The sequence below is a fragment of the Pan troglodytes genome, chromosome 22 (assembly GCF_028858775.2).
Source record: "Pan troglodytes isolate AG18354 chromosome 22, NHGRI_mPanTro3-v2.0_pri, whole genome shotgun sequence".
NCBI classification, from domain to species: Eukaryota; Metazoa; Chordata; class Mammalia; order Primates; family Hominidae; genus Pan; species Pan troglodytes.
Genome location: NC_072420.2, coordinates 31,294,801 through 31,309,530, shown reverse-complemented (window position 1 = coordinate 31,309,530; position 14,730 = coordinate 31,294,801). Strand labels below are relative to the sequence as shown.

The 14,730-nt window shown below is 35.6% G+C and overlaps 4 protein-coding genes across 4 annotated transcripts; 2 read left to right on the top strand and 2 right to left on the bottom strand.

Annotated features, from left to right (window-relative positions):
• Window positions 1–413: 413 nt before the first annotated feature.
• Window positions 414–726, bottom strand: LOC112206633 (keratin-associated protein 22-1). Its single transcript, XM_024352349.2, has one exon. The coding sequence runs from the start codon at window positions 690–692 to the stop codon at window positions 546–548; it is 147 nt and encodes a 48-aa protein (XP_024208117.1). The 5' UTR covers window positions 693–726; the 3' UTR covers window positions 414–545.
• A 2,204-nt stretch (window positions 727–2,930) lies between these two features.
• KRTAP6-2 (keratin associated protein 6-2) lies at window positions 2,931–3,243 on the top strand. The gene has a single exon (XM_001162366.4). The coding sequence runs from the start codon at window positions 2,959–2,961 to the stop codon at window positions 3,145–3,147; it is 189 nt and encodes a 62-aa protein (XP_001162366.1). The 5' UTR covers window positions 2,931–2,958; the 3' UTR covers window positions 3,148–3,243.
• Window positions 3,244–9,838: 6,595 nt separating this feature from the next.
• LOC129138264 (keratin-associated protein 6-3) lies at window positions 9,839–12,001 on the bottom strand. Its single transcript, XM_054675068.1, has 2 exons — window positions 11,982–12,001; window positions 9,839–10,187 (listed from the first exon to the last, which is right to left on the bottom strand). Exons 1-2 carry the CDS (start codon window positions 11,999–12,001, stop codon window positions 9,839–9,841), a joined length of 369 nt encoding a protein of 122 aa, XP_054531043.1.
• A 335-nt stretch (window positions 12,002–12,336) lies between these two features.
• On the top strand, window positions 12,337–12,629 carry LOC100614236 (keratin-associated protein 22-2). Its single transcript, XM_003319034.3, has one exon. It carries the CDS (start codon window positions 12,360–12,362, stop codon window positions 12,495–12,497), a length of 138 nt encoding a protein of 45 aa, XP_003319082.1. The 5' UTR covers window positions 12,337–12,359; the 3' UTR covers window positions 12,498–12,629.
• The last annotated feature ends 2,101 nt before the right edge of the window (window positions 12,630–14,730 follow it).

Sequence of the window (14,730 nt, the reverse complement as noted above, 5' to 3'; positions counted from 1 at the left end):
AGCCAAACATTGGATACACTGAAGATGAGGCTTTGACAGATCAAAGTAAATTATAGTACCACTTGGCTTTGCCCATGAAAACACATTTTATCAAAGTACTATTGGTCAGACCTAACACATCCACATCATCAACTGTAAGTTTCCAGTGGGTCAGCAACCTTACATATGTGCTCCTGAACACACACACACAATCACAAATAATATAGGTAGTCTAGATAAATAAATATAGGTAGGAAAATGCTGTAGGTTTGCAAAATAAATTACCTTTGATGAAAAATAAATTTAGACTTTTTCCCAAATGAAAATGCTTAAGATTATTTGTACTTAATCATATACTAGTAACACAACATCAAAGGTTCTTTTTTCGTTTGATTAAATTTTTGGAACTTCCAGCTAATTGATCAAATAAATTATGACATGGCAATGTGGGCTAAATTTTAGTGGTCACTCTTTGAACAGAAAAAAACATCGTTATTATAAATAACACGGGAAGAAAACATAGCTCATAAGAGAATGGCCTAAACAGATCAGCAATCTCTAATTTCTCAGAAGCAGCCAGAAAACCAAGATCTTTCATAACACCATGGGCAGTAACAGGCATAGCCATAGCCACTATGACCACAGCCATAGCTGCAGCCCAGGCCTCCTTTGGCATAGCCCTGGCCACCATGGTAGTTGTTATCAAAGCTCATGGTTTCAAGAAAGGTAGGCTCAGTTGTACAGCAGGATCAGATTCTAGAGTTTTAAGTTTACAGAGTTTTAAGTTTAAAGTTTTAAGCTTATAATAAGGGCTTTAAATACCACATGAATGGTATGTGGGACAAATCACAGGCACTGTTAGATTCACATTCCACACTAATTAGCATTGAAACCATCTAAAATATTCCTTGTAATCAATACATCCAAGACAACTTTGCTGTTTCTCAGGAATGTTGAATATAATGAAATAATGTACCTTTAATAAGAGATCCATCTCCTATTTTGATGACTTGTTTATTTCAGATGTCAAATTTAAACTACATTACCAGCAACCAAGAGTAACCCACATGGCTTCCACTTTTTGTTGTTGTTGTTGTTGTTGTTGTTGTTGTTGTTGTTGTTGTTAGACAGAGACTAGCTCTGTTGCCTGACTGGAGTGCAGTGGCACAATCTCACTGCAACCTCCACCTCCTGGTTTCAAGTGATTCTCCTGGATTCTCTGCCTCAGCCTTCTGAGTAGCTTGTGCGTGCCACCACGCCCAGCTAATTTTTGTATTTTTAGCAGAGATGGGGTTTCACCATGTTGGCCAGGATGGTCTTGATCTCCTGACCTCATGATCCGCCCACCTCGGCCTCCCAAAGCCTGAGGTTATGGACGTGATGGCTTCCATTTTTTAAAAATCCTACTTTCACCCAATAATATCCTTCAGCCTAAATACATATATGCAGACTTGGGAATAAGAGTGTAGCTCCAAAGTGATAAGGAAGGATGATAAGCGTGTAAGAGAAGTCATGGTGGCAGCATTCACTTGTAAAATGTTGAGTGATAAGGTGTTTCATCACTCTTTGTGGAGCAATATCATTCTCTTTGGTTTATACTTCACATGTAGCTATCATTTTATATATGATTCTAAACCATGGCAAAGACTTTGATTTTTGACTTCATTGATTCTGGGTGTATAGTAAGAAAAGGACTTCTATTAAAAATCTGAATTTTAAAACAATTCCAGAATTACTCAAAGATTTATTGGCATCATGACTCCCTGAGATGGCACAAGACAAGAGTTACATCTCTTCCCAAATGTATAACCTCAATCTACATACGAGGAAACCTCAGACAGATTCAACTGGGGAATATTCCACAAAATATCTGGCTCTCTAAAATTGTAAGGTCATAAAAGCCAAGAAAAGACGAATGAACCATGAGCAATTGGAGGTGACTAAGAAGTACAAAAACCAAATGCCATGTGAATTGGATCCAAGAACAGAAAAAAAGAACATTAAAATAAACATGTGAATAGTGCTACAATGAACCATGGTCCTAGAACTTAAAATAAAATAAGTTAATAATAACAGAAAAATGGTAAAATAAAGTCTGCAGTTTAGTTAAGAATACTGTACCCAGTTAATTTCTTTGGTTTGATAAGTGGATTATGGTTATGAAAGATATTACTATTAGGGGATGTTGAATGATGGATATATGGAAATTTTCTATACTATTTTGACAACTGTCTCTATGCCTGAGATTATTTTAAGATAAGAAGTTAAAAGAGAATATAAAACTATTGTTCCATTTCATTGACTTGGTCATTTATTAATTCTTTTATAAATCAAGAGAATAACTTACATTTTCTTGTTCTTCCGTAGAGGTTGAACATAAAGGAAAATTAGGCTCACTGGTATAAGTAGAAAAATACAACAAATTTTTCTCAGATCTGGTTTTCTAGAATTTTTAATTAGTTGAATTATTATCAACATCATGGCTTCAGTATAGAAAAGACACTAAATCCCTGAAAAAAGTATTATTTGGATAAAGAGAGAAGAAATACTAAAAAAGGCAAAGTTATTCTTTGTTGAATGTTGTGCAAAAGAGTAAAATTAATTGGGGCCTAGAGCAAATAAGAGTGTAACTAACAAAAGTCTTTCTTGATGTAAAGGATGGCTATAGAAAGTCTAGTTTGAGGCAGGATTATATGAGTGTGAGTGTGTGAGGTCTCCTTTCATCAGAGCCCTCAATCAGATAAGGGGAGCCCAAATTGCAAGGCCAAACAAAACAAGCCTCCTTAATACCTCTGCAGCATTATCTTACAATTGAGAAAAAACAAACTAATTATATTAGTCAAAAAATTAGCCAATGGTATGCTACCTCTGCTGGATCATTCCCATCCTGAGGCATATAAAAGGCCTTCTACAGGAAGTATCCATACTGAAGTCACCTACACTCCTTCCTACCCAAGGACAACCTCCACAACCATCACGATGTGTGGCAGCTACTACGGAAACTACTATGGCGACCATGGCTATGGGTGCTGCGGCTACGAAGGCCTAGGCTATGGCTATGGAAGCCTGGGCTGTGGCTATGGCTCCTGCTGTGGCTATGGTTATGGCTACGGCTCCCGCTTCTTCTGTGGCTGTGGCTATGGATGCGGCTCTGGCTACTACTACTGAGGACACCGTGGGAGACTCATCCTCCATCCTGTGACATCGGGATTCCCCAATTCCGAACCCCGTATGCTCTGAGCTCGGGGCTGGATGAAGATTATCTTATATTAAAAGTTTCTGATGTGATTTATCTGAAGACTGACCCCCCCCCCACCCCCAGTACGCTCTGGATCTAGTATTTTCAACTTCCTTTTCTGCATTTAATGCATGAAAATTAAAATAATGTAAAATTCATCCTATGAACTCCTGTGGTCTCTCATCAAGATGATGCTGTTATAGATCTTGCTTTTTGATTTTCACGCAGGAACTTATTTTCTGATTTCCTAATACACTTTTTCAATCTGGAATTACCATCCTGATTTTCTTTTCATTAGTATCCAGTATTTATCTTTTTAGCTTTTTTCCCTATTTATGTTATCCTAACAATGTCTCAACGTAACCCATGTTATCACTGCTTCAATAGAATAGAAAAGCGAGCATGAACAGAGCAGAAAACCGTGCATCATTTATGGGTTATTTGCATATGAAAATCATTTACTGTCAAACTTGTTCTATGTAGTTCATATCACAACTCTACATAAATAATTTATATTTATAATCTAAATAACCATAATTAAGTAGCATTTATTAGCCGTTTAGCATAGAGCAATCACTGTGCCAAGTTTTTAACGTACATCATCTCAAATGAGCCTCAGAATGAATGTATGATGCGTTAAAATTTTCCCCATTTTCCTGTAATCCCACCACTTTGGAAAGCTGAGACAGGTGGATCATTTGAGGTCAGGAGTTCAAGACCAGCCTGGCCAATATGGTGAAACCCCGTCTCTATTAAAAATACAAAAAACCAGCCAGGGGCCATGGTGGTGCACACCTGTAATCCCAGCTACTTGGGAGGGTGAGGTGGGAGAATCGCTTAAACCCGGGAGGCAGAGGTTGCAGTGAGCCGAGATTGTGCCACTGCACTCCAGCCTGGGTGACATCTTTTTCAAGAAAAAGAAAAAAAAAATTGGCCGGTCATGGTGGCTCATGCCTGTAATCCCAGCACTTTGGGAGGCCGAGGCGGGCAGATCACAAGGTCAGGAGATCGAGACCATCCTGGCTAACACAGTGAAACCCCATCTCTACTAAAAATATAAAAAAAAATTAGCCGGGCTTGGTGGCGGGCCCCTGTAGTCCTAGCTACAGGAGAATGGCGTGAACCTGGGAGGGGGAGGTTGCAGTGAGCTGAGATCGCGCCACTGCACTCCAGCCTGGGTGACAGAGTGAGACTCCATCTAAAAAAAAAAAAAAAAAAAAAAAAAAGAGAAAAAAACTTATCCCCATTTTAGAGCTGAATAGAAGTAAAGAGAATGGAGTAACTTTCTCATTGGCAGGTGTGGCAAAAGAGATATTTCATACCCACCTGTTTGTTGTCTCTTTGTAGATTCATCTGAAGTATTTATTTTCTTTGACTCTAGATAATTGCAGGGATTGTTTAACCACTAAATGCAAAGTTATCTCCCGGGCTAAGCTTAGTTATTACTGTCATTTAATGTTATTGACTTAAATTAAAATTATCTGAAGAACAATTTTGTTTTTTACCTCTTTACCCAACGAAAATCTTTCATTCCACTTTTCTCTGCTTTTTGAATTTATGCTTACCACTCTATTTATGAAATTTCAGCTCACACATTAGACGTTTATAATCTTTCATGCACATCTCTTCCTTTTTGGCACAATCTTTTTATGCCTTTTCTCCAAATTCTAGGAAAATTTCTCAATCCCTTTTCCCCATCTCGTCTCTAATTAACTTTTGTCCCTTCAGCATTTTTTTCTTTAAATTAACTTTATCATGACAAATACCTATTGCCTCTTTTTAGATTTTAATAATTGCTTATATAGTTGCTGTAGCTCTATGCATTTCAGGGCTCTCAAATATTATACATTTTAGAATTTGAAAAAAATGTGTTGAAGAGGTTTTCTTCCTTTTGCAACAGTACTATTTTTGAAAAGTAGGCTCATTGTGAGTGCCTAGACTGATCCTTTGATTTTCATAGCTACTTATTTCATATGGTTTTACCCTTAAAAAGAATGATCTACTACTTAGGATAAAGATTTGTTCCCTCAGAACTTTTGTGTAGATATGCTAAATCTTTTGCATACAAACAATTGTAAAGAAAAAGTGTTAATACTTCTAATTTTATTTTGCCTGTTTCACAATACCCATCACTTTCAAGGGTGATCATATAGTGTGAGCAAGTGAAGGTAGTCATTTCCAATACCATGTAACAGGCCTTTCTGTACATGTTTGTTGTGATGGATCCTGGTTACACGTTGGTGATGTTCTACTTCAAATTCCTTCAATCTTCTCCCCAGGTATTTATCTTTCTTATATAAAATTCTAATCTATTGGCATTTTTTCTCATCCAATCTTGTCAATATGTCAAGAAGAAATACTCTCAAGATTATTATTTTTATTTAATGGATTAATATCCATTTTATACTATATGTAGACTTATGGCAAATACTATAATTTATTTTTAAATATTACAATAGTTTTTAGATGTATTATACTAAGAGTCTTTAAACCACTTTATTGAAGTATTATTGACATATAATAAGCTGTACGTACTTAATATATACCATATGGTGAGTTTGGAGATAAATATACATCTGTGAAGGCATCATCTCAATCTATGTTATAAACATATCCATGACGACCAAAAGTTTCCTCCCACACTCTCTATTATTATTGCTTTGTTTTGTGATAAGAACATGTAACATAATATCTACTGCATTAACAGATTTTCAAGTAAGATAATAGTAAAAATTAAAAATCCATGGAAATTTGAAAACAAAAATACACTTTAAGATGATTCCAAACACTGTTATTTGAAATAATTAACATTTATAAACCACTTGCTAATGTTCTTAAGAAAAAAGAGAAAAAGCACATACAAAATAAAAAATAGCAAGAAACAAATACTGAAACAGAAGAAACTTTAAAAATTATACGAGAATACTTCACAGACCTTCATGAACATAAATTTGAAAACCTAGTTGTAAAAAAAAATCTAGGGGGATGCATATTACCAAAACTGATAACTCTGGATTTAGAAATTGACAAAGGGACTAATTTCCTTAGAAAAAATACAGAAAATCATTAAAGAAATGTCTTGTAAAAATGCCCCAGATTCATATTTATCAGGAAAGTCTACCGTCTACCAAATCTTCAGAGAAAGACTAATCTCTACATTCTATAAATTTTTCCAATGCACTGCAGGTAAAGGAAAACTTTATAATTTCTATGATGAAGGATGTACAACATTTATTTCAGTGGTGGGCAGACTACTAAGGTGGCTCCATGGTTTCTGTTCGTTGATGTTCAATGCTCTCATGTGATCTCCTGTCCTTGAGTGTGAGCAAGGCCTGTGACTTGGTTCAACCAAATAGCATATAGTAAAGGTGATTGAATATGCAGATACATGTATATATATATGATTGTATGTTATTGCCACAAAAGATTGCAGCACCCATCTTGTTAGAATCTCTCTCTCCCTCTATTCTTTGATTTGAGAAAGCAAATGACCATATTTAGCAACCCACATTGTAGGGAACTAAGGAAGCCTCTTGGGTTCTCCAGCAGACAGCATGCAAACACCCCCAGCCAACAGTCAGGGCTGAGACCTGCAATTATTCAACCACAAGGAACTGAATTCAGCCAACAAGTACATGCGCTTGGAAGTGGGTCCTTCCTCAGGAGAACCTCAAATAAAACTGCAGACCTGACCAACACCTTGATTGCTTCATTGTGAGACCCTGAAACTTTCAGTGTATACCTGAAAACGCTGCTTTTATCCAATTATTATGACCCATCGTGTAGGACAAACAGATTTACAACCTACTACTACCTTATGAAATAATCGATTGTAAAAATATTCCTGAGGTGGTTTTTCATTAAAATATATTTTCATATTATAAAACAGAAGGATATCACAACAACATTCATTTATTTTGGAGATATCATAAATATGAACATTGTGGAAGTTATTTTCTTTATTATTTACCATGTGCCTTATAATACTTAACCTAAATTGTACCTAATATTGCATATAGTGGTAATACTTACCCACATCACAAATATTATTCCTTGATAAGGAAGGAATAATAAGAGAAGGAAATAGAAGTTTACAAAACTTATGTCACTTTTCTCAGACAATTTATTTTGGACCTGAAAAGAAACTAACCCAGAAATAGTAAGAAAAAAATACCTCCATAGGGGGACAATTTACTTTTCTTGCAAAGTCAGTCCAAAAACTGTCAGAACTGGAAGTCTTAGCAAGAGCAATTAGGCAAGAGAAAGAAATGAAAGGCATCCAAATAAGAACGGAATAAGTAAAATTATCTCTTTTCTTTAAAGATATGATTCTGTGCCTCAAAATCCCTAAAGACTCCCCCAAAAGCCACTTAGAGCTGATAAATGACTTCAGTAAAATTTCAGGATACAAAAATCAATGCACAAAAAATCAGTAGTGTTTCTATACACTGAAAATGTTCAATCTGAGAGACGAATCAAAGGTGCAATCTTATTTACAATAGCCACTCGCACAAAATAAAATATCTGGGAACACATTTAACCAAGAAGGTGAAAGATCTCTGCAAAATATTGCTGGGAGAAATAATAAGTGATACAAACAAATGAAAAAACATTGCATGCTCTTGTGTGGGAAGAATCAGTATCATTAATACGTCCATACTGCCAAAAGCAATCTACAGACTCAATGTCACTTCTATAAAACTACTAACATCATTTTTCACAGAATAAGGAAAATCTACTCTAAAATTTATGTGGAATCAAAGAAGAGCCTTTCCTTTCTTTTCTAAGGAAAAATAACCAAGCTAGAGGCATCACACTACCCAACTTCAAACTATGCCGGAAGGATATAGTAACCAAAACAGCATGATACTGGTATAAACACTGATGCATAGACCAATGTAATAGGATAGACAACACAGAAATAAAGCCACACACCTACAACCATCTAAACTTCAACAAAGTTGATAATGACCAAGCAATGGGGAAAGGACTTCCTATTCAATAAATGGTGGTGGGATAACTGACTAACCACATGCAGAAAATTTAAATTGGTGACCTACATTCCTCCATATACAAAAATTAACTCAAGATGGGTTAAAGATCTAAATGTGAGACCTAAAACTATAAAAATCCTAGAAGAAAACCTAGGAAATATGATTCTGGACATAGGCTTTGGCAAATAATTTTTGGCTAAGTTCTCAAAAGCAATTGCAACAAAAACAGAAGTGGACCTAATTAAACTAAAGTGCTTCTGCACAGCAAAAGAAACTGTCAACAGAGTAAACATATAGCTACAGAATGGGAGGAATTATTTACAAACTCTGCATCCAACAAAAGTCTAATATCCAGAATCCATAGGGATCCTAAGCAAATCAACAAGCAAAAACCAAATAACCCCTTAAAACATGGGCAAAAGGCATGAGCAGGCACTTCTCAAAAGACTATAAAATCAGCCAACAAATATATTTTTATATATTTGTTATATATAACAAATACATATATAAATTATATATGTGTTATATATATATTTGTCATATATTTGTTATATATAACAAATATATATGTTAATGCATAACATTAGTGACCAGTCAAAATAGTTACTATTAAAAAAGTCAAAAACTAAAACGTGTTGGTGAGGTTGTGCAGAAAAGAGAATGCTTATACACTGGTGATGGGAATATTAAATTATTCCAGTCACTCTGGAAAGCATCTGGAGGTTTCTCAAAGAACTTAAAGCAGAACTACCATTTGACCCAGCAATCCCATTACTGGGTATATACCCAAAGAAAAAAAAATTGTTCTACCAAAAAGACACATGCACTTGTCTGTTCATCGCTGTGCTATTCACAAGAGCAAAGACATGGAATCAACCCAGATGTCTAACAATAGTTGACAAAAGATAATGTGTTTCATGTGCACCATGGAATGCTATGTAGCCACAACAAAGAGTGGAAATCATATTCTTTGCAGCACCATGGATGCAGCTGGAGGTGATTATCCTAAGCACATTAATGCAGGAACAGAAAATCAAATACCACAGGTTTTCACTTATAAGTAGGAGCTAAAAATTGAGTGCACATGTATATAAACATGAAAGCAATAGACACTGGGACTCTTGGAGTGGGGATGGTGGGGGGTGGTAAGGGTTGAAAAACTACCTTTCACATATTACCTCAGTGGCATGCAATTCACCCATGTAACAAATATACACATATAACCCTTGAACCTAAAATAAGAGTTGAAAAAAATAACGATAAAAGCAAAAAATCAAAGAAAAAATTTTTGGACAATAAATAAGATACAAACACCAAGATTTCTCTTGTGGATTAAATGTGTTTATTAGGTCAGCAGAGAAACAAACTACAGCATGAAAGTCATCAAAGGAGTCACTGTGACACCATCATCCTGATAAAAGGAGAAGTGACAGGTGAACTTCACCTTATCCCACTTCATGATGGAAACTCAGGGTATTTTTGGGTTAGATGGTAGATCAACAACAGATCATATTAGACTTCCACTGCAGGATATCATCAATCAAGGGAAAGGCTCAGAGCATGTGGGCTTCAGAATTGGTGAATTGCAATGTCACAGGATAGAGGGTGAGAGTCTCCCATGGTGTCCTCAATAGTAGTAGCCAAAGCTGGAGCCATAGCCAGAGCCGCACCTATAGCCACAGCCACAGAAGGAGCGGGAGACATAGCCATAGCCACAGCCATAGCCACAGTCCAGGCCTCGGTAGCCACAGCCCAGGCCTCTGTAGCCACAGCCACAGAAGGAGCCATAGCCACAGCCCAGGCCTCCATAGCCACAGCCCAGGCCTCCATAGCCACAGCCCAGGCCTCCGTAGCCACAGCACCCATAGCCACGGCAGCCATTGTAGTTTCTGTAGTAGCTGCCACACATGGTGTTGGTTGTTGAGGTCGTCCTTGGGTAGGAAGGAGTGTAGGTGACTTCGGTATGGACACTTCCCCTGCAGAGGGCCTTTTATATGCCTCAGTGAATCAGAACATAGCGTGCCCCTGCAAAAATATCTCTAAAGGCCTTTCATTGTGCTGAGAAGTTCTGGCCCTTACGTATCTCTCTGATTTCATATCCTGCTACTCTCCTCCATTTATCTATAATGCTCAAACTCTGCTGGCTTTTTGTCTTTTAAAATGCAGCAGGTTTCTTCTCACAATAAGGCCCTGGCCTCTGCACTTACTGATTTCTCTTTCTTAAAATAATACCAGGAATATTTGACTCATTTTCTATTTCAATTGAAATGTTCACTTCCCAGAGAGACTTTTAATGGCCACCTTATATTAATTAGTCTACCTCCAGTAACTGAATTTAATGTAACTCACTGAGTTTTATTATTCTCACAGGATTCTTCACTGTTAGAATCTATTTCATTAATTTTTAAAATCAGTCTCTCTATCCCTTCTGTCTCATTGTAACCTGCAGAAAGTAGAGACTTTGTCTATTTTGTTCATCTGCTCAATCTGCATTTCTTATAACGGTGCCTGATACAGCAGATTCTTAATAAAGATTTGATGAATTAGTGAAAAAATAACCAAATGAATGACATGATGCAACTTTCTATACTCAAATTATGTGTAGAATAATCACAATCTTTGTTCTATGCTTGGGGTAACTGGCGATAAATTCATGTACTCTGGGATCCTTTTGGATCATATGCAAACCAGTGGAGGAATTTATCACAGTGATTTTTTTCTGGTTTGAGAATCCATGCCTTTTCCGATTGTTAAAGTGGTGGTATATATCCACTAAAGTTTATGAACTACTGTGTGCAGTTCCGAAATTCTGACTAAATGTTCTACTTGTCTCTTATTGATATGACACTTTGCTAGTCTCACATTGATCTACAAAGTATGATCCCTAGGTTGATCATTGGTAGTTCTGCTACATTTAAGAGTAGCAAATGAATTAATATGTACTATTATTTGTTTATATTTTATTCTAATTGCTTTATCATAATAAATGACTAATAATTCATTAATATTTAATAAGTGGATGGAATAAACATGACAAATTATCACAGGGAGCTTCATAGAAAGTCAGCTCTCATAATTAAGGCTATCACCAGAATGCATTTGGGCCAGAAATGTGGTTTGCTGATGTTATTCTATCCAAGTCACCACTTTAAAAAATAGTAACAGGAATTCTGCTAGAAGATGAAAAGTATTTTTACAATACTTTTGGAAATTTGGAATTAATATATTTTAAAATAAGCATATTCATTAAACATAAAAAGAAGGTAAAATATGTGAATATTATGTGTCAGGAGAGGAAAACATGAATTTTGAGATACGGTGGGTAATTGTTTGTAATTGCTTTCTCAGATGCAAAGAGAACACCACAACTAATAATATAACCAAAGTGAGGATGATGGAAGAGAAAAAACTTTACTACTCCAAGAACATAAGCTACATATGAACTTGGAAGAAAATTTTTAGTCCCATTGATTAAGAAATAAATTAGTCAAAACATACAGGCATATTTGCAAGTAAATAAAGACATTTTCATCGGCTTCCTCACTGCATAGCCAACCTTCCCTAACCATTCCTGGCCACTCTGTGGTTTAAGGACTGCATTTATGGAGGTAGAGGAGGATATTGAAAAAGAAAAAAGAAATGTTTTAAGAGGCAGGAAATATAAGCTTTATGTGATCACAGAGAAGCTAATCATCAAGTTTAAATTGGGATTTTAAGTAAGCAAAAGCCACAAAATTAAGAGAATATCTCCTTAAGGCTCATGATTTTACTTGTTGGCATCCTGACACATAGCAATATTAATATTTTCCTGGACATATGGCTAAGAGATTCTTGAGGTTTTTTTTAATCTTAATGCAAATTAGTTGTGAGAATGATTCCAATGTAGATTGTGGTTTGCTTCACATATAACTCAGGTTGGATAAAATAATTTGTACAAATCAGGAGAGTCAAATTTCAGAAACTACTATCTGCCTCAATTGAACTCCATCTTCTGACACCATGTGCTACTACCACAACTATTATGGTAGCCTGGACTATGGTTGCAGCTATGGCTCCGAAGATGGTAACTCTGGATATGCCTGCAACTTTCCATGAGTCAAATTTCAGAAACTACTATCTGCCTCAATTGAACTCCATCTTCTGACACCATGTGCTACTACCACAACTATTATGGTAGCCTGGACTATGGTTGCAGCTATGGCTCTGAATATGGTAACTCTGGATATGCCTGCAACTTTCCGTGCTCCTATGGAAGATTCCTATTGGCTCCTAGAAAGAAATTCTGATTGCTGATCACTTTGAGCCATTTTCTTGTGATGCACTAATTGCATCAACAGGGTTATTTATGGATTCATTATTGTCTCTCCAATTTTAACTAACTCTAATTATTGATTACCACAGGTCATATTTGCATTGGATTAGTGGAATTTCCTACCAGTTAGTGGGAAAATCCTTCGATATTTTGTTAGTTTTATGTGTTTATGTCTGTTATAATATTAACAATTTCCATGCAGGAAAACTTATAAATTTGCATTTTAATAAATATAATCACTTTCACAATATGTATTGCTTATCATATATATTCACTTCTCTTTATCATTTGTGTATTTGTGTGTGTGTGTGTGTGTGTGTGTGTGAAAGAGAGAGAGAGAGAGAAAGGGAGAAATAGAAAGAGAGAGAGAGTGAAATTGCTACCTGTGGCTATTTTAGTCAGTGATGTGACAAAACAGGCAACTCATGACTGATGTTTTTCCAAAAATGTTTGTATAAAAGTATTTTCAAGTTCAGTTTCAAGAATACTGTTCTCTATATTGATCTAATGCGAGTTTCATTTTAGAAAAATTCAATGTTTGACCTAGGTAATTGGCAAAACCAGTAGCACTATTACCCACCAAGCTATTTTCTACTGCAATTTTCTCTCTCCTAATAGTCTACATTTAAACATGTGCTTCTGTACTGATACAACTCCAGCCCTGCATTGAGTACTCTGACCTCTTTTCACTCACTCTTATAGATAAGAATCCTCTATATGAAGCTGGTTGGTATGCCTGATAATCCTGTGTTTCCACAGCAAAGATCACCTCATTTAGAGATCTAAGTGACTCTTTTGAGTTTTTCTAACTCTGATCATCTTCTAGCAGAATTCCTGTTACTATTTTTTAAAGTGGTGACATGGATAGAATAACATCTTGCAAACCACACTTCTGGCCCAAATGCATTCTGGTGATAGGTCTTAATTATGAGAGCTGACTTTCTATGAAACTCCCTGTGACAATTTATCATGTTTATTCCATCCACTTATTAAATATTATTAATGAATTATTAGTCATTAATTATGATAAAGCAATCATAATAAAATATAAACAAATAATAGTACATATTAATTCATTTGCTACTCTTAAATGTAGCAGAACTACCAATGATCAACGTAGGGATCACACTTTATAGATCAATATGAGACTAGCGAAGTATCTCCCAGCCCCCAAGTGCAGGCTTTCTGAAAGCAAACAGAAGTGAAAATACTGTATTGCTGTCTATTCCTTCCTCCCTGGAGTGAAAAAGTCAATCCATTAGCAGTTCCAACCCAACTTGCCCAACCAGTGACTGGGCAGAGAAGTTGGTGATCATTCCTCTGGTGAAAAATGAAAATAAGAGGGAAGTGATTCCATTTTTACTAAGATATAGGTTGGGGCTCTGCTCATTATTTGCATAAATTATCCCATTTAATGGATTAACAAATTTAAAGGTTAAACATTTTAATTTCTATTGCAGTCATGCTAAATTAAATCAACTTTTAGAAAGGTAAAGCTGAAAGATTCTTCGTGAGATTGTGCAGGATTGAAAATTTGTGTTTAGTCCTGTACACAGTTCTGATTCTCAATACAAGTTAGTGCTCTAGAATGACGGAGGTTGCTATATTTTGTATAGTATTTCATAATTATTAACTTATTGTGCAAATGGGTATCAATGCTTTCATTATGGCAGTTTGGAACACCAGATTTAAAAATCAATAAAAAATTATGTATCAAAAATGAAACAACATGCATATCGGTACAAAATATACTCATCATATGTTGTTATTTATTTAGTTATGGGAAGTTCAAAAAAAGAACAAACTAATCAGTAATAAAAGTGAGAATAGTGGTACCTCTGGGCAGGAGAGTATTGGATAAGAAAGGGCACAGTGGAATCTTCTGGGTGGAGGAAATGTTTTGTATTTTGATCTAGCTAATGGTTATATGAGTGTATACATATATAAAAATCCATTAAGTTGTATATGTAGGATTAGTGCACTTTACTATATACATATTAGGAATGAATTAAAAACTGAAACAGTGAAATGAGATGAGAGATTTAAAACTACGGCACTATCATAGGACAGAAAATTAAATTAATTAACACAGAAATTCCAGGGGGGAAAAAAGATGGACATTTTGGTACATAATGTAAGAACTGTCCAGCATTTTGAGAAAGTGTTTGTGTTTATGTATTTTTGTGTGTGTGTGAAAAAATATTTTT